General features: G+C 38.2%; 1 protein-coding gene across 1 annotated transcript; it reads left to right on the top strand.

Annotated features, from left to right (window-relative positions):
- Positions 1-1,422: 1,422 nt before the first annotated feature.
- On the top strand, positions 1,423-17,774 carry MAT1A (methionine adenosyltransferase 1A). Its single transcript, XM_048944689.1, has 9 exons — positions 1,423-1,769; positions 7,770-7,847; positions 8,670-8,792; positions 10,432-10,544; positions 12,126-12,269; positions 12,592-12,810; positions 15,647-15,829; positions 16,277-16,410; positions 17,506-17,774. Exons 1-9 carry the CDS (start codon positions 1,676-1,678, stop codon positions 17,606-17,608), a joined length of 1,191 nt encoding a protein of 396 aa, XP_048800646.1. The 5' UTR covers positions 1,423-1,675; the 3' UTR covers positions 17,609-17,774.
- Positions 17,775-19,731: the final 1,957 nt, after the last annotated feature.

Below are 19,731 nucleotides of genomic sequence, written 5' to 3'. Positions count from 1 at the left end.
GTTATCTGGTGTATGAATTCTGCATTGTTAAGTGCAACTGGTACTTTTTTGTCCTGTGACATGAATTCTATGCAATAGAAAACCAAGAGAGCATGTTTGGAAAAAGACTAATCCATCTCCGTGATAATTAGAGGTGGACCAATGCTGCAGCAGATCACTGGTGAACATTCACAGAAACTGATTATTATTTTCAGGAATGTAGGTAGAAAGTGAAAATTCTAATGAATTCTTACATAAATATGTGGCAATGCAGAAATTTAAGTCCAAGGGACCGTATACAGGGGTATTCTAAAATAACATGAAGAGTTGGAGGTAAACTGACTTTTTAAACAGAAGAGTAGTAAGGATGTCACTGCAGTCAACATTTCAGGACTATGGAACGTGTGCTATGTTATTTGTTTCAATCCAAATACCAGGTGTTGTATTGTAATGTTGGAGTGAATGATTAAGAGAGTATAACTTAGTGTTCAGTGAAGGGAAAATTTGGTTTTGTTAGATCTATAACTTGATCTGAAACTGAGGCTAGAGCAATTTCTGTAAATGAATTAAGAACAAATAAACATTATTATTATTATTATTATTATATTAATAATGGTGCAGTAGTGCTGGGCATGGTCTGGGTCTGCCTCATAGGTATGTTTGCATTTTTTTTTGCATTCAGAATTACAGACATATATCCACAAAATGCAGTCTGCCTTCATACCTGTCATACCACCGGCATATCCCAGACACTAGCCATCTGACTGAAGTCGTTTTTCGTAGTGGAACTGAGTACTGAGTTCTCAGCCGAGGCAGTCAGTCTATTTCTAAGGATTACAGAATGTAATGTGAGGGTATTATTCAAGAAGAAAATTAAGATGGATCTTAACAGGAGAGAAGGCAGATGAAAAGGAGAGCAAAGGTTGCAAGAAGAGGTCTGCATAAACGAGAAATTTGTCATGTGCTGTATCTTATCAAATGTTTCGTGTCTCAAACACACAGGAGTAATGAATGAAAATGAAAAAAAAATACTTTAGGAGAGAATTCTACTTTTCCAGAGGTGAAAAAGGAAAAGGAAAATACAGTTACAGAATGCAGAACAAACTTCTTCCAGTCTTTTCTACGAAAGGCATGCATTTACCCTTTTTTAATCTATCCCTGTGAAACCACAACACACGGTTGGAAACACAGCATAGGTCCCAGAATTGGGGGAGAGGCAAAGTGGAGAAGCAGCTGAACTGAACCGTCACCAGTACTCCTGGATTACTTCACGCTCATTTGAATTCCTACGATACTTAATCTTGCACGGGTTGAATCCAGAGTGTTTCCAAGAACTGAGTTAATTAGTGAAATATCCCCAAATTAACTAACTCCCCTGCCAAGAAATGGGCTCTTCCATTTTCCTCACATGATTTTCTAGGCACTTTCACTTTTCCATATATAGGAGCAGCCCAGAGACTGACAGATCAGGCTAGGTAGGGATACAGACTTCAGGCACATGCATACTCCTTGCATGCATACACAGATACAAGCCCATGCTGATTTCACAGACTAAAATTTGAGTTAGTATTACAGGTAGTGAGTGAACACAGTGGCAGTCCTGCTCAGAAAGAACCTTCACTTTTAACAGAAGGCACTGAAGGCAGAAATCCTCAACCACTTTTTAAAATAATCCATCAGGAAAAGCATCACAGCCATGAATGGGCCAGTGGATGGTTTATGCGATCACACGCTGGATGATGAAGGAGCTTTCATGTTCACATCAGAGTCAGTAGGAGAAGGACATCCAGGTAAGAAGCCGCTATGGCAAATGCATTCAAGAAAAAATACTTTCATTGAAATAAAAGTCCGAAGAAGAATGAATCTGCTATTAGTGTTATTATAGAAAGTCTGTTTAACAGGGTGCTTTTTACATTTCCATTGGACCTTTCCATGTAGACTATAGAACTGCTGCAACTAGAGTTCTTCTAACAGGAGTTTTTGTGCCTTTGCTGGGTGTGTTACCCTGCGGAGGGCAGTGGGGTTCCTTGTTGCTACTCCTTCCTTTTCATCTTATTTGCTTTTTTATTCTGTATTACTGTGGAGGCATTACTGTACCTCTGATAGGCTCAAGTTTCACATATGGATAAGAGTACATAGCTTGCCTCTCAAATTCCATATCCTTATGGGCACTGTGAAACTGTCTTGCATGTAGGCTGTGCTCTAAAACTGTCACCCATAAGCAGTCTATTTTAAAGACTTGAAAAATCGGTGGTCCCTGCATCTGCACATGTCCAAGTTGCTGACATGTTTTCTCCCATTTCAATATCTGGGTATTAATGCAATATATGGAATTGCTTAAGCAAATAGTGGGCAGATATTTGCTAAAATGTATATATGGTCACCAGAGATAAGTTCAATTTTATTGGAAACAAATGGTCATCTGCCCAAAACACGTACTTTATGTCAAACGAGTCCAAGGGACAACAGACTGTTTGATGTCCTGAAAAACATGTTTGTTTTAGAAGGCGGTGTGGTATCACGTACTTTTTGCTATAGCAAGGTATTTTTTTTTTCTTTGTGATTACATCGTAAATGGGTGGGATAACATAGAGAACATAAAGGTCAGCAGTGAGAATATAACGTCTGTAATTCTGATACTCCTCTATAATATTAACTTATTAGTGCAGGTCAAGTCTGTGGCTGATGCAATTGAGTCCATTGCTGTCAATTTCAGGTTAAGCAAGTTGGAGTTCTTTCTGATGTAACACCATCAGAAAATGACAACCATATTCAGTCCTTCGTCCGTAAGTCCATCTCAAATTTGTGTATAATTACATCCAGCAACCACAGAACAACATAGTTGCATATGAAAAATAGCATGCTGTAGGGTGATCTTAAATTGACAGTGATTTTTCTGACGATGACAAGTCATAACTAATGCTATTCTGATCGTTTTTTAATCTCTTTGAGGTTCTAAAAGGTAAGTCTTCAAATAGGAAGATAAATAGTTCAGCTCAGCCCCAGGTTTTTATTTGTCCATTAGCTTCTTTTCTTTATCAGGTCCCTTTTTGTCTTGGATCCTGTGTTAGAATATGACCCAGGTTTCAGTTACTTAGATTTTCTTTTTTATTTCCACAAACTCTCCTGGGTCTTCTTTTAAGTCCTGTGAATGTTGTCCATCTCTGAAATACCTGCCAGGCCTTTGACAAAATGTTACCACCAGTGAGATTTGTGACCATCGTCTCATCTGCCAGAGACTGCTGGATCACTGGGTACTCTGAGATGCACACACCCAAAGAGCTTTATTGCAGAGCAGAGAGTATAAAGTTGACATTTACTCTAACTTTTTCGGTGGTGTATTTTCCTAAAAAATATACACTTTGATATACACCTATGGGAAAAGAAATATCCAGATTTTCCAGATCAAGTATAGCAGGATAACAGTAAATAACTCTGGCTGTTCCTGATCACGGTCCAGCAGTAGATCTTATTGGTCTCGGCAACAGGTCTAGTTTGTAATAGCAAACTGACTTTTACAACCTGACCAAAGGACGTTTTCCCTGTCTGTGGTTTTACACTAGACGTAAGGATATACCATTAGCTTTTTGTCTCCCAGGAAAATCTTGATTGTTTCTTAAAACTGGGGCCAGTGCTCGAGGCAGCAGTTGAGCTTTTGATTTTGCTATCAGTAGTGCTAGAAGTTTATTAGGAGTTTTTAGTACCTCTGTTTGCTATCAATGGATAATTTGAATGTTCCTGATTACTTCCTTTCTGCATGTGGTAACATAATTTTGCTCAAAGGTATTATGTGAAGATCCTGAACCAGATCCTTGTCTGGTAGAAATCTGAGCTGTTCTGATTATAACAGTTGAGTTGAATGCTCTCACATATACCTTCATGATAAACAAAGCAGAAGAAATTGCATGCTTACTTATTTGTGTATAAAGACAACAGCCTTGTATCTGTACAATGCTTTTGAGCTGTGTGTACTTAAGAAGCCCAAGTTCTGCAGAATAGCTGAAAAAAAGTAAATAGCTGGCAGTGATTAATATACACAGGCATTATATATGCTCCCCAAAGAAAAAAATCCAGAGAAATCTGTTTATCCCACCTTCTCAGACCCACTTCTTCAGAATGATTTGAGCATGAAGTTTTGAACTCCTTTCCAGAAGGTCTTTAATCCTGGCATTTAGCAGGGCAAATTCCAAACTCTCTGCAGGCTTACACGTAACCTCCTCCTTTCTGATGTAATAAAAGCACATGAATAGCAGATTTTCTTTTCTTGGCTGTTTTTTGTCATTTCTTCACTTTGCTTCACGGAACTGTAAGGGTTGGAAGGGACCTCTGAAGATCATCTAGTCCAACCTCTCTGATAAAATAGGTTCTCTCTTCATCCAGGAGAAGTGTCTGTGCTGCACAATGGTTTCATTGTGCTTTGAAAGGCACTGTGTGCTACTCTGACCCACAATGTCTTACAGGTGCCAAACTATTTAGAATTAATTCCTTCCCCTTTCTGGCATGGCACCAGGTGGATTTGCCTGCACACAGAATGTCATTCAGCTTTGCAGTAAGTATTAAAAATATGAGAGAACACTTGCTAAAAGCACTCTCTGACTATTAACCGTATTAAAAAATGTTTGTGTCAATATTCACAGAAGAAAAATCACCCCAAAACCCTTCCCCCCAAAAAATAAGAAAGTGCAGATCTTTCCAGTCAGCTGAATCTCACACGTCTGATGTAATAATTCAGTAAACTGCGTACTGAACAAGAGAACATGTAAGAAAAGCTGTTTTAACACTGCAGCAGTGTTAATACTAAGTGTGGCAGCTGTTTTCAACAAGTAGTCCTCAAGAGTCTTTTAAGGAAGGAAAAGCAGTGGAATTCAGCTATTCAAAGTCTTTCCAATGAACCTTGGTTTTGGTAGAAAGCTCATTTTTCAGTGACGTGCTCAAGATAGGCATCTGTGTTATGAACTTTTAATTTTGCACAAAAAGATCCTGGGAATTGCTCAGTTTACCATATTTTGAATGCATAATTTCACCTTCGAGTGCTGTTGACATAAATAAAGTATTAAAATTTGTGCTACCCTAAGTTATTTCGACAATCACAGGTTTTTAAGAAAATGAACCTTAGGTTTGAAATGTTTGATGTTTATGATATTTACTGCATGATTAAAGCTAGAAGTGTGGTAGTACCTGTTTGCAGTTTCAAAGGGTGAAGCTTTTTGAATTAAAGTTTTGGTTGTTGCTGTTCGTAGGTTTTATTTCTGATGAATGTATGGAGAGTCCTGAGAACTGTCTTCAGTTACAGAGCATTTCTTTTTTAAGGAGATAGCACTTACAACTGCTGTGCTGTTACTGTAGTCTGGATTTACACAACAAACTTCTAGTCCACTATGCAAAACACTTTGGAGATCCTCCCAATCAGTGGAGATCACATTTGTTGGTGAATACCTTCTTTACTCTACAATTTGGCAACTTAACATTTCAGTATGGTTTATCATCAGACCCTTTCATCCCTTTTATAGCTATCAAAAGCTGCTTCTTTGGCTAGCTGGCATCTCTGCCACAAGGCTGGCTCTGTGGTGTGACTGGATTTCTAGATGAGAATTCACAGTTATCTAATATCTTCCTGTTCAGTCAAGAAATCCTCAGGCTAGGCATTGTTTTTGCAGTATGTGTCTTACTGGATAGCAATTCATTATGTGAATTTAAAATTAAAAAAAAAAAACAAAAAACACAAACATATTCTGTCACATTCAGCAGCTATAAGAGAGCTGTGACAGTTGAGACGATAAATTTAAATAACAGAATGAAAAGCACACAAAGCCTGCTAAGCATCACTAAAAATAGAAATGCCAGGTTTTATTTTACATTAGAGACCTTTACTAATAGACATATGTGTTAAGCAGCTGATCATCCTGCTTGCTTTCTCATTCGAATGGTGATAGCTGCCCCTGTGTGTGTCAATGAAAGTACCTAACTGCACTAGGACTGTTGGTTCTTGCACCAGCCGTCCATTTTTGAATGAACTACCAAAGCGATTTGTCTCAATCTATTTTAATCCAAAATCAGACCATCAGCATGGTATTATAAATTATTCTAATTGATTTTTTCAATGATTAAAATTCTCACGTGCGTCAGAGGGGATTTCTGGTAGAAATTTTACACAGGTAATGAAGTTTCATCCAACAAGTCTTCAAACGCAACTAAACAAACCATGGTTGAATTCCATTTCTGCCTTTTAAAAAGATGTTCAATTTTTAACCAGTCTTGAAGGAACCATTCATACTACACAGCTCTATAGGAATGGCTTTAGTGGTTCCTTACCCTTAAGATTTGACTTTTTCAGTCTTTATCTGTTTTTCTCCAATCTCCAGCTGTCAAATCTACTCACATTGTCATCCATCGGACAGAAACTCTCCTCAGCATAGTACCTTTCAGGATTTTAGAGCCCCATGCAATACCCACTAGGATTTCCTGGGGTAGCTTACCTTTCCTTCAGCCTTTCAGAACTAAGTTGAGCTTGAATGATTTCATCCTGTAAGATATTTTTTTCCTGATTTTGAGACATTTTTCTCAGTCTGCCTACTATAGCTAATGATCCCTTGAGACATTTCAGGGGAGTTCTAGTTCAGAAATCAATTTCAACCCACAAAATCTATGTCAAGCTCTTTGTACTGGCTGGGTGCTGCTATTGAAATGAGGATGAATTAGCCATAGGGATTACTTGTGTTCTTCTTGAGTTTTTGGGGAAGATTGCATTCAATAAGCAGTATGTCACATACAATGAGCTTTAACTAATATGGGACGTTGTCATCTAATGCAGATGAAGATATGCTTCATGTGAGACAAGAACAGGGAGAAATGTTTTTCCTCCCATATAAACTTTCTGTGGTGAAAAAAGACTTTACAGGTTTCTTAATACTTGGAGTTTGCTGCAGGGCTCTGGACCTGCACTAAGAAGGTCATCCTGTCTCAGTTACTCTGTTGTTGCACCTAGGTATTAAAAAACAACTATCTTCATCTATAATTTTTGCTTTAATGCTTGAAAATATGGCTTTATTGTCTAGTAAAAAATGGAAAATTTGAAGAGAGCAAGCATTTTAATCAAAGTCTTGCTACTTTTGTCCCTAATCTTCCTAAGCAAAGCTCATTTGGACTTCTAAATAAATTACAAGAATAGTGTCTGATTCCTGTGTGGTAATAATTGTCCCAAATTTAGTAATACATGCTCCATTCCTGAGAGGCAGAATGTTCAAATGCAGCTTACCTTTACTAATCATCTTTTGTATTCATTCTTTCCATATTGAAGCGATTAATACGTGCAATAACTGGCATATTAGTTATCTAATCTGTGATCTAAACTCTTCATCGGGCTTTATCAGCGGCCTTATTCAGGTACATTGTAACTTTCTGCTGGTGAGATGGAAGTTAGTGGTATAATATCACCTTTTTATCATACTGCTGCTGTGGACTGCGTGCTGTAATGGTTGTGATGGCGGAGAAGAGGCAAGCAGTAAAACCTCTTAGCCTCTCAGGTAACTCATATCAGAACTCTATGCATAACACAATTGTTTCTCAGTGATTTTAAGTTATAAGTAGTAGCAGTTTAATACTAGTAAGTACATTCCTTGTTTGATCTATCTATTTGTCTTGCTGTCATGATATTGCATGTGACTTTCTATCTAGTTTGCTTAAATACTTCAATAAGCAATGTAAGAATTCCTGTCTATCCAAACAGATGCAAAGGGTCTGTGTTTTGTACTGAGATTCCTGTTTTGAACAACAGTTTTAATGCCTTGCAGATAAAATCTGTGATCAAATCAGCGATGCTGTATTAGATGCCCATCTCAAACAGGATCCAAATGCCAAAGTTGCTTGTGGTAAGTCGTTTGCTGCATTGCTTTCAGCCACTGTTCTTTTACTGTTAATATGTTGGCAAAGAGCTTGGTGTCACGTGCTAAATCATTTTACTCTCAAAAACTGTATGAAGAATATAGTCTTCAAGAGAGTGAGAGATGAGGAGAAACAGCAGAAGTTCTTAAAAAGGCTGAAGCAGCTGTAGGTAGTTACTTTCAGAAGGGTAGAATAGTTAATTTTCTGTGTGGACTGAAAATTCTGAGAAAAAATGCATTGGATTTCATCATTCAATATTTGAATGCCTTTCTAAACAGTACATTTATTATATTTAATAAAGTACTAATTTTCAAGTCTTAGTCCCCATGACTGCTTATTATCTGTTCAGAAAGAGTTGTACCATCATTCCTCAGCTAATTTTCTCAGTTCTTTTAACTAAACCTCAGCTTTAAAGTCTTTCTCCTTGAGCTGGAGGCAAGTTCTCAGAACAGTTGGTCACTGATGAGAATTATTTAACCTCATTGTGTGTCTTAGAGTGATTAAGTGGACATGGAAATCCTGGTTTAATACTACATTTCCCTGAACATCTCTACATATAACTCAGTTATGCTGAATGCTTGAGTTTCACGTTTTTGAGTTGGACGTAATTGACTTTTTCATGCTTTCCCACACATGGTAAAGAAATTGGTTGTAGAAGGAGATAAATATTGCAAAAAAAATGCATAAAAATACGAAGATGGTATATATCTGGTAGATTTCTCTAAATCACCATAATCACAGACATAGTTATTTGTCTTATTGGGCTGATTATTCTGCTACTGTAATGCCGTTTTCATCTCTGTTTTCAGAGACAGTATGTAAAACAGGAATGGTGTTGCTCTGTGGGGAAATCACATCTCATGCTATTGTGGATTACCAGAGGGTTGTCCGAGATGCAATTAGACACATTGGCTATGATGACTCAGCTAAAGGTTGGTGGAAAAACTCCTGAAATCCTTGAAGAGCAAGCAGTAAGCAACTGCAAACCAGGTCTGTTAGCACTTCTTTATGTGGGCTTTAGCAAGCCTGATAAAAACTCGATATCCTGTGTGAAAGCTGCTTACGTGGTGCTACGTGAAACACTTTCTGGCTTTATCCCAGTAAGTAGAAAAAAACACTGTATGTTTGTTAAAACTGAAAGGGAGTGGGCAGAATATACTTTGAACTGTGAACCCGAGCCACAGAATCTACCACTAACGTAAACTTGTGAGAACTTGAACCTGCTATGTGACAAGCTGGTAGATGTGTCTTGGTGGGGAAAATAAGGAAGAAGAAACTTAGGTTTATTATTACATGTATCTACTACGGCAGCATCCAGAATTATTGGGAGACTCTCACAGTGCAAAGCATCTGAACATATGGCCACACTGAGGAACATGCAGTCCAGGGCAGATCTGTGTTTTGTAAAATGATAAAAAAGACAAAACAATGTAAACACAGGACATATTCCACTACTGGATTTGCCACGAATCTCTTAATATGATACAGATATTCCAAGAATACTGTTACAATAATTGTACCTTTCCTAGGTTTTTATTTAAAAACTGTTGTTAGCTGCAATCTTTTTATAGCTGTATAATTTCCAGGGAGATTGTTGTAGGAAAGAATCACAGCAGCACATCTGCAGGTTGCCTCCTTCACAACACAGCAGCAGGATTCTCAGAATATACTGGCTAATTGATTAGTTCATAAATCTGATTTTTAACTGCCAAAATTATAAGGGCAGATGCAGAGAAAAACAGTTGCTATATGGAAGTAAAGATAAAAAAAATTGTATACTGACATATAGTGTTCATCTCATTATAGCCTATCTAAAAGAGAGTGGTGAGGATTCTTTAAGTGACTCATATGCATATGGACATGTGTATGTGATTTATTAACTGAATGATAGCAGTAATTACCCTTCTAGGAAATGCTAAATTTGGAGAAATACAAATTATTCTTAATATACCCCAGGGAAAGGTGGAAAACTTTCCTACCATTGTATATAATTCTTCACATTTCTTTTTTAAATCTTCCTTTTGGTCTTTGAATGTAATGTAAAGTAATCTCCCATTTCCAGATGTTCTGTGAGACTCAAATCTGTTTTTTCTCTCATATGAAATCCTACAAGAGAGTTAGGTACATAACACTGCTTTGCATGTATTACGTGTATATCAGAAAGCAAGTTCTTCAATTGCTGAAAACATCAGCTCATAGGAATTTATACAGAGGTTTTGAATACTGTTTGTTTGGGAGAGGCTTATCATTTATTTATTTTTCTTTTACAACTTATCTCCAGTTCCTAACTGGCAGAGGGTGCCAATGCAAGAGAAAACAAACAGTAACAATCAATAGAGGCAATCCTGCCTAACCTACCACCTCTGCCACAAAGTTAAGGTCTATCGACAAACATTTATCAAGAAATAGCAGTTAGATGATGAATTCTAAACGTGATATCCTTCAGAATGAAAATTCTGTTCTCTTGCTTCTGTATTACTGTCTATCGAGTCCAAGTCCTGTCTCCACAAAACTGTGACAGACAAAAAATTATTTGTCACTATTCTATTTATTTATTTTTTTTTCAACTAGGTTTTGACTACAAGACTTGCAATGTTTTAGTGGCTCTGGAACAGCAATCACCTGATATTGCCCAGGGAGTTCATTTACACAGGGATGAAGAGGATGTTGGTGCTGGAGATCAGGTAGATGTGACATCACACCTGATATATCCAAAACGTTTGAATGGAAAGAGATTACCTCATATCATTACTGTGTTTTTTAAAACAAAACCCATCTGAAGACTTGCACATTTCTAGCCTGGTCTAGCCCAGAATAAAAAAACATATGCTTATTGAGTCAGTTGGAAGTATTTTGCAGGCAGGCTTTTTGCTGGATTTTATTATGGCAGTCCACATAAGCCAGGAGAGTTATGTCAGTTTGTAGTAGTGAGGATGCAGTCTGTAGATCCTCACAAAGATTTTTGCTTATGTTTCTTGTATTTTTTTGACTGGCTTTGGATGCCTCTGACCATTCATCTTGCAGCCAGACTTGTTTTGTAAGATGAAATAAACAAAGGACCTTAGCACTTTCACAAAGCTCTTGAGATTTTACGCAGCAAAAAATTAGGCAATGTTTCAACTGTCTGCAGCATTAGTAAAATGAAGGCAAATATGCCAGAGTACTTTTAATTCTCCCTTATTTCCCAGAGGCAGAGATCTGTTTTATTATAATAGGTATTCCACGTAATTAAAGTTGTCCAAGCTCCATTTCTGTGAGCTAAATAACATGTGCAGATAATTACAGTGTGTTCCCAAGAGAAACAGGCTAACATAAAAACTCCATAATCTGACGGATGCCTGTATGAATGAGTTCAACATTTACAGTAGTTATCATTAGTAGTAATATCTAGTTTATAACGATGCTGTTGAGAACCATAAATGAGGATATCAGAGTCCAGGAGCCAAGCTAATATTGTTTAAAAAAAAAAAAACAAAAAACAAAAAACACACCTTGCGGACAAAAATTGAAACGCTTTTATGCTGTCATGGGGACAAAGGACTACAAAAGACAAAAAAGATTTCTGGCTTTCTTTAGCACTTTCATGGCCTCCTTTCCCATTGTATCTGAATAGCTACCAGCCGTTATTTTTGTATCACAACATATGCTGTGTGAGGAGAAAGAAAACACTACTGACCCTACTTCACAAATGGTGCTGTGACACAGGGACTGGGGCTGAACAACAGTAGAAGCTGTTACTAGAAGCATGCTATGCTGCAGTGCAAATCTGACTCGGGTGCCATAGCTGTTGAATCGTACTTCTTTTTTGTACCATTCAAATTGCATTCCTCTGAGAAGTCAGATGTGAGCTTCGGTATGAGTTAGTGACAGTCTAAGCCTCTACAGTCTTTACAGAGTAGTAAAAACATCTTTCGTGTGACAGAGCAGTGCTGAAATTGTTCAGCTCAAACAGATCTTTTTTTCCAATGATTTTTTTTTTTTTTTTTTTCACCCAAACTTTCTTATTTTTGTCTGGGTTTCCAACTGAACATGTAAACCTTCAGGACTTCTGCGAAGAATCCTTGGAACGTGGTTTGTTTCTTGAACGTGGTTGTTCACTGTAGCATGTTGGAACCTGATCTGAATATAGGCTTCTTAGATTGCAACGTTAAATAGTAGAAAGTAAACGTGAGGGTGCTGTTTGCTCTTTGTTTCAGAGAAAATCTCGTTGCCTTCGGTTCTGGCGCTTTTCAACAGTGATTGAAGTCTCTTCTCTCCTCCTGTAGGGTTTGATGTTTGGTTATGCAACAGATGAAACAGAGGAATGTATGCCTCTAACAATTATTCTTGCTCATAAACTGAATGCCAGGTTAGCAGAGCTGAGGCGCAGCGGGGAGCTTTCTTGGCTGAGGCCTGACTCCAAGACACAGGTAAAAGATGCTGCCATTCTGGTTTTTCTCCTTTACCAACAGAGTAGCAATCCAATCAGTTACTGATTGTCCTTGAAAATCATCCCATTTCACTTCTCTAAAACATTATATAATTTTAAAGAAAAAATAAAAGGCACTCAGAGTACCAAGGCTGCTACTGAATAAGCTACAATTAGCAGGGAAAGAGTTTCCACTGCTTACGATAGCCTGCTTGATTGTCAGAAAATGGTTAGCTTGCATCAGACTGCCAGAAACACTTAACTATGTACAAGGGAATAAATGTTTTTTTTGTTGTTTATTTCCTTCTCCCTGCTTTGCTCAGGTCACTGTTCAGTACATTCAGGAGAATGGAGCAGTCATACCAGTGCGTGTTCACACCATTGTGATCTCAGTACAGCACGATGAAACCATTTCGCTGGAGGATATGCGCAAAACCCTGAAGGACTGTGTGATTAAAGCTGTTGTCCCTGCAAAATATTTGGATGAGAAAACTATTTATCACCTTCAGCCTAGTGGACGTTTTGTTATTGGAGGGCCTCAGGTTTGCATTTACTTTGATGCTTCTATCAGCTTGTCATCCCCAGTGTTTGTGTGCCTTAACAGAGATGCTCAGCCAGCCCTGCACAACCACTCTTAAGTTGTGAGAAGCAAGCAGACTAGTGGAAGTTCTAACTGTGGCTGTACGTGGGAGAGGCACTCAGGGTTTTGTGTGCTGTATTCCAAAGTAAGCTTTGAGGGCATGGTTGCATCATTCTCTGTGATGTAACTTCAGCAGATAAGCTGAGTCAAATTAATATCAAACATACAAGTCCAGCTCTGGGTTTCTTAGGTCTGAATCCAACACTGTATGAGACAAACAAACCATTCTCATGGAAAGCATGCCTCAGAAAGAGATGGACAACAGTAGGTTCACATCTTTTACAACGAACGTGATCTTCAGACCTATATAATTCTGTCCCACACCAGTGAGAGCTGAGGTGCTCATCTGTTCTCAAAAGGTGGTGGATGCCCCATCCCTGGAGGCATTCAAGACCAGGCTGGATGTGGCCCTGAGCAGCCTGGTCTGCTGGTTGGTGACCCTGCACATAGCAGGGGGTTGGAACCAGATGGCCATTGTGGTCCTTTTTAACCCAGGCCATTCTATGATTCTATGGCAAGCTGTTCTCGTGAGAAGGCTAATATTGCTTTTGCTTTATCTGGACAACATGGGAACTAGGAGGGATAATTTAATCTCACACTTGTATAAGTCAGAAATTTCACACTCTGTAGGACTAGGATTTTTGAGATTAAGGTTTTAAAACAATTTCACAGCATGCTCTAAGTTTTTGCCTTTGTCACAGCAAAATTTCAAAGCCCCTTCCTGAAATTAGATTCAAGTTCGCAGCAACTCCAAATAAACTTTTGTGGTTGTTATCATTCAAATTCATTCACCTACTGGAGTTTGCCAGAGGTATTTCTGTGGCTCTACGTCTTCACATTAGAACACGCAGGAAAATGTTGAAGTTAATCATTGTTGCACAGTCTTAGTGTGTAGCTGAATCGATCATATCACTGTAATAGTGTATTGTTGATGTTTTAGGCTACAGACAAATGGACTGAACTGTAACAAGGAGGAAAAAAAAAACAACATGTACAGCAATCATAGCTACAAGCTAAATGACAACCACACATACAAAATCTTGAAGTGTGCACTCAGCTGTACTCATTTAAAAATGTATTATTAGTACTTCTAAGCCAGCCAGCAATCTCTTGTTAGAAACTTTTTTTTTTTCCTAATGTTTGCACATACAAACACGTATGTTGCAGTGTGTGTTTGCAGCTTTTTGAACCAAGGCTAAGCTTACTTAGTATGGGTCAGTCTGCTTGCATGTCTGTGGCCTTACAATCGCTATCATCAGTGGGCTTGTGCAATTTATGATAGTGTTGTGGCAATAAAAAAAATAAATATTTCCCTTTCTGTTACATCTTCAGCTTTCCAGGTTCCAGTAAGTTTTGTTTTTAACAAAGCAAGCTAAGGAATTCTGTCTTCAACTTCACCTCAGTTTATCTAAGGATGGAAATTAAATCTCACTTGGGATTTTCCCATTGTTTCCAAGTCCAGTGATAGCTTGAACTCTGTGCTTGTTTTCACAGGCGTCACAGTTTTCCCAACAGCATCACCTGATGGTGATGTGAGGACATTGCAGCTCTCCTTAAAGTCTCTTGCAGGCTGTATTAGCACACTCGCAGCCTCTTGAAAAACAAGTTTTTCGAATTATACTTTTTACCAGTCCATTTCTCTTCCTCTGTCATTTCTGCAGTCAACTCATCATGGCATGTAAGGTGTTCTCACTGCGCCAGTCTGTGCTGTCAGAAATTAAGGTTTTAGTCAAATTATAGGAAACCCAAAAGGTTCCTTCATATTAAATTCTTAACAGAGTGGGAAAAATAGTGCCAAAGGTTTTCTTATATGTGTATGTTTAGTCTTTCTAAGAACAACTCTGGCCTTCCACTTGTTTGCTATGCAAACATTCCAGCAGTTGAATTTCACTAGCATGATATTTTCTACAAAAAGAATTTCAAGCCTGCCCATACAGGTGAAGGCTGAATGTCAGATGTTCAAACATTTATTAGGTTTGGGGTCAGACAACTGGTCAGCAAAAGATCCGTAAATTGAGATTGAATAAAAATCCCAAGTACTTGTAAGTATGCAATCAAGATAGCTTTAACCGCCTATTTTTCCATACCCGTTATGTACAGTTCAAATAAATGTACAGATAATGTGAAGCTGGACATGTGTTTCTAGCACATAACTGCCTGACAGTTTGTGTAATGATACTGCATCAGAAATGTTGACTGTCAGCCTCCGTGTAATGGTGTATAAGGTTGCATAGGCATACCTTGCAACAGTAAATAATAATTATACTGCATATTAGTCACACAACTTCAGATTTTGTCCAAAAACATGAAAAACTGGTCTATTTATATGTATATTTTTAACCTAGCATAAAGTCTCTCAGTGGTTCAGGTGTGTACTTTGTGAGCAATACTCCGTATTCAGTTTGAATCTTGTAAACAGGTCACATTTAAACCAAGGTTCCCATGTTGTTCCTACACTTTTGAAACAAGCACTGAATGCTCTAGCTACCTAGGTGTGTTATGTTTTGTCTGATCACCAAACACCATTCACGACAGGGTTGTCTTACGAATCTGCCTTTAAAAAACATTTATAGCCTCTGTTGCAACACAGTGAGATGAGCTCACCCCTTCAGCTATCACACAGTAATCCACAACTGAGAACTTCCTCATACATTATAGTCTTCTGAAGACTGCATAGCCTTGTTTCAGAGTTATAATAAAATGCCTTGTAAAGTGGCCCAATTCTTTTACTGATTCAGGGTGATGCTGGTGTTACTGGTCGAAAGATCATTGTGGATACGTATGGTGGTTGGGGAGCCCATGGAGGCGGTGCTTTCTCTGGAAAAGACTACACAAAGGTGGACCGATCAGCTGCATATGCAGCCCGTTGGGTGGCCAAGTCTCTTGTGAAAGCTGGTCTCTGTCGTCGTGTTCTGGTTCAGGTATGGTTTGTTCTTACTGGTGCTCTTCCCTAAAAGTTTGTTCCTTTCCAGCTTTACCTCAAATAAACATCATACAAGACACTGTACTAGAAGCTGTCTTGGTGATGGACTGGGGGAGTAGAAAGGCTTCCTGTTAGACACATTACAGCTCCTTGAAGCTGGCCCTTTTTGCTTAGCTTCTATTTTCTTGACTTTCTTTTCCAGACATTCACTGAGCTTAACTTTGATGCTTACTGTCATGGGGACAAGCATAGGTAACAGGGAAAAAAATTATCCAGAAGCTTCAATGTTTACAAAGATTATTTTCCTCTACAAATACAGGTAGTGCCAATACCAGGCATAGTCTTCATAAGAATGGTCTTGAAAAAAATACTTGGATTTCTGCATACTCTTGCCCACTGAAGCACCATGCTTATTTGTTAACTATGGTGTACTTTTTTCCCATAGGTTTCTTACGCCATTGGAGTAGCTCAACCACTCTCAATCTCACTATTCACTTATGGAACCTCCCAAAAAACAGAGAAAGAGCTGCTGGACATCGTGCACAAAAACTTTGATCTGCGGCCTGGAGTCATTGTCAGGTAAGAAAGCAGAGAGATATGGAAACACCTTGATGATCACACCCTAGAACTGCTTTCTTGCAGAACTGTAAGATATAGCAGTGTGATAACAATCCTACTAAGCCAGCTCAGAATTGTTCTGTGCACTTCTAAAGAGACCTTTTGTCAGACTGCACAGTTGATAGCTTTGATGTAGCACCAGCATGCCATGTATTTTTAAATGACAGATGTTGTTTACAAGTTTCATATACTTCCAGCCTTTGACCAAATATACTAAATGGAATTGATATACATAAAGCTATAACATGACGGAAAGCATAGCAACAACAGAACAAAAGCAAAACACCAGGCTACAGCAAAAGAGAAAATACTGAAACATGACACAAATGGACAGAGAAGCGCGGGGAGAAAAAAAAAAAAAAAAAAAAAAAAAAAAAAAAAAAAAAAAAAAAAAAAAAAAAGCAAGCAGCAAGCTACTTACCTTTGCAAAACTTCAAATACATAGGGAGCTCTAACAAAATCCCTTTGCTTCCCCTGCCAACCCTAAAATGAGGTCTGTGAAGGGTGGATCCTGGTCACTCAGCTGCATTGAGCGCACCTGAGCTTCTCTGAGTTGGCCCTGCCTTCACACCAGGTGCTCCATCACTGTCTCAAGCTGTGATTTAACATTTCTTCTACAATATAAAATATTTTTTTATCTTATTTTGCTATGAAAAAGAAATAGGTTTAATTTTATGAAATGAGTGGAATGTACTTCTTCTTTTCTATTAAAACTCATTATTCTCAATAAAAAGAACATTTCCTGTAGCCCTAAGGAGTTCACATGTATGTTTTGTTGTCAGCTGTATGGTTTGGGTACATTATGCTGAGTGTTGCCAGCAGGTTAAGGGAGGTGCTCTCCTGCCTCTACTCTGCCCTGGCAAGATCACATCTGGAGTTCTGTGATTCTGTGACTCAGTTTACATTTGGACACAATCACTGATATGTTTACATCTTTAGAATATGCTTCCTAGGTGAAGGTTATGAATTGGATATCTATGTCAAGATTTTATTCATAAATGCTATGAATATTATATGGTGATTTTGTTTTTTGTTTTTTTCTAATTATTCACACAGGGATTTGGATCTAAAAAAGCCCATTTACCAGAAGACTGCATGTTATGGTCACTTTGGAAGAAACGAATTCTCATGGGAGGTGCCTAAAAAGCTTGTGTTTTGACCCTTGCCATCTATTTTTAAAAACAAAAAGGAAGAGAAGTTCACTAAGATGAGGATGCTTCCAAAAATCAGATTTGACAGCTTTGTATTTAACCAAAGGAATTTTAGATTTTAAATGGAAAGAAAGGAAAGGATATTTTCTTGGAGATTGATTTTTTTTTTTTTTTAGCCCTCGGTGTCCTTCATTATCTAAAATATACAAGACAGAATCTTGTTTTTAATCAACATAAGACAACAAAACACAGTTTACTTTTTATTGCTGCTCCATTGGTTCCTTTGATAAAGGTCAAGTATGACTCAGGTACTCAAACCAATGGCTGAACCTCAAACCTTTCATGGGCAAAGGAATGGATGACTTTCCCAACTGACTAAGGATCAGCAGATCTCTTACCTCTAATTAGACAATGGGAAATTCTGGGGTCCAATTTCCTTACTGGAGTTAGCACTGCGTACAGCTAGGGGTTGCTTTGATGGGAGAAGGCTGGATATCACATAACTGTATCTTGGCCTCTTTAGTGGAAGATGTTACCAGGTACATAATATTTAAATCTTCTTCACCAAGTATGTGCTGTTACTGTTGTGTTTCAATTACCTGTGTTTTTGAAACGTGTTCTCCTATAAAACAATCATACAATAAAAAGCTTTTTCCTACCATGCATGTGAGGGTGTCTCTTCCTGTTTTCTAACATTATAGTATAATAGTCCTCTCCACTTAGCCTTTAATACTCTTGTAGGATTTTTGTTTATTAACGTGATTAAATTTTAATAGCTTTTGGAATTGTGATATGAATTTATATTTCACCACATTCGTGATTATTGTTTAGTCCTTCTCATTAATAGAAACTTGAAAAGGTATTAAACTCTTAAGTTTGCCCTTGACAGTATTCTCTAAAGTAATATTTGCTCCCAAATGTTAGGTTTATTGCACAGCGTATTATATTTTATCTAAATTTGAAATAAAATAAAAAATGCAGAGAACTGCAGAACATCAGAAAAACACATATACTACGTGGTTAAAATTTGTACCACTGGCCTATCCAGCAGTCTCTCATCAAAGAACTAACCACTAGATGGCTGTGCGTCCCTCTGCAGCTAAGGGAGCAAGTCTGTGTAGAAAGCATGTCGGCATTTGTGCAGGTACTCAGCTGTTAAATCTGGGTACTTGCACCCTCGCTGCTGCTGAAGATGGTGGCTGCTTTGCCTTGTACCATTTCTGGGTACCTGGTGAGTATGATGGGTTAGTTGTGATTGAAACTGATGACAAGGATGTTGTTGCTGTGCGATCGCATTATACCGTTCTATAAAGTAAAGAAGTAAGTAAATTGTTTGCAAAGGACCACAAATTAATCCCAGGCTTTTTAGTTCAGGAGGATGTGGGACCTTTATCCTCTTTATCCTCTGTGAAAAGTTTTGTTTGTCAACAGGCAACAAGGACGAACTTAATGCTACGGTACAAGGTTCACCTGCATATGGCTCCAGGAGTCACTAAACTCTAGTTTTATGCTTTAAACGGCAGCCTGTTAGATAGTCTGCCCTGGACAAGTCCTGCTACCCCATATTTTTCTCCAGATTGACTTTCATTGCAGATTGTCATCCAAACAGATGTTGAGGTAGAGAATGCATGACTGTGATGATTGTTTAAGAAAAGCTGTCATTTATTCTCTTCTTTCGGTCTGTCACAAACAAAACTACGTCTGCTCAAGCCAGAAGCTTTTCAGCTTTACTCATCATGCTAATGTGCTAGGTGAACTGTGAGTTGAGCAGAGTAAGTAGTAGGTTTGTGTGTAGCATCCTACCTCCTTACATTGTTCATCAATGGACTTCATTAGACCCGTGAACATGTTCTGGCAGACAAATACCTTAATGTACAGATGCACCTTAAATAATTGGCAAAAGTGATTTCCTAGCTGCATATTGCTGATCACAGAAGGAACAAGATCGCTGTGTGTGTGTAAGCCTCAAAAACGTAAACTGTTTGGGGCTAGGTCCTATTGGTCTGCCTAGAAACACAAACTTTGGCTTTTTTTGGTATTAAAAAGTTGTTTGGCTAATGAGCTCACAGGAATGTATACAGGATTATTTTTATGATTAAGAAGGCTGTCACCATTCATGCTGACATAGAAC

Source organism: Lagopus muta, chromosome 5, assembly GCF_023343835.1.
Source record: "Lagopus muta isolate bLagMut1 chromosome 5, bLagMut1 primary, whole genome shotgun sequence".
Classification (NCBI taxonomy): domain Eukaryota; kingdom Metazoa; phylum Chordata; class Aves; order Galliformes; family Phasianidae; genus Lagopus; species Lagopus muta.
Note: the sequence above shows the minus strand (reverse complement) of the source record. Positions and strands in the feature narration are given on the sequence as shown.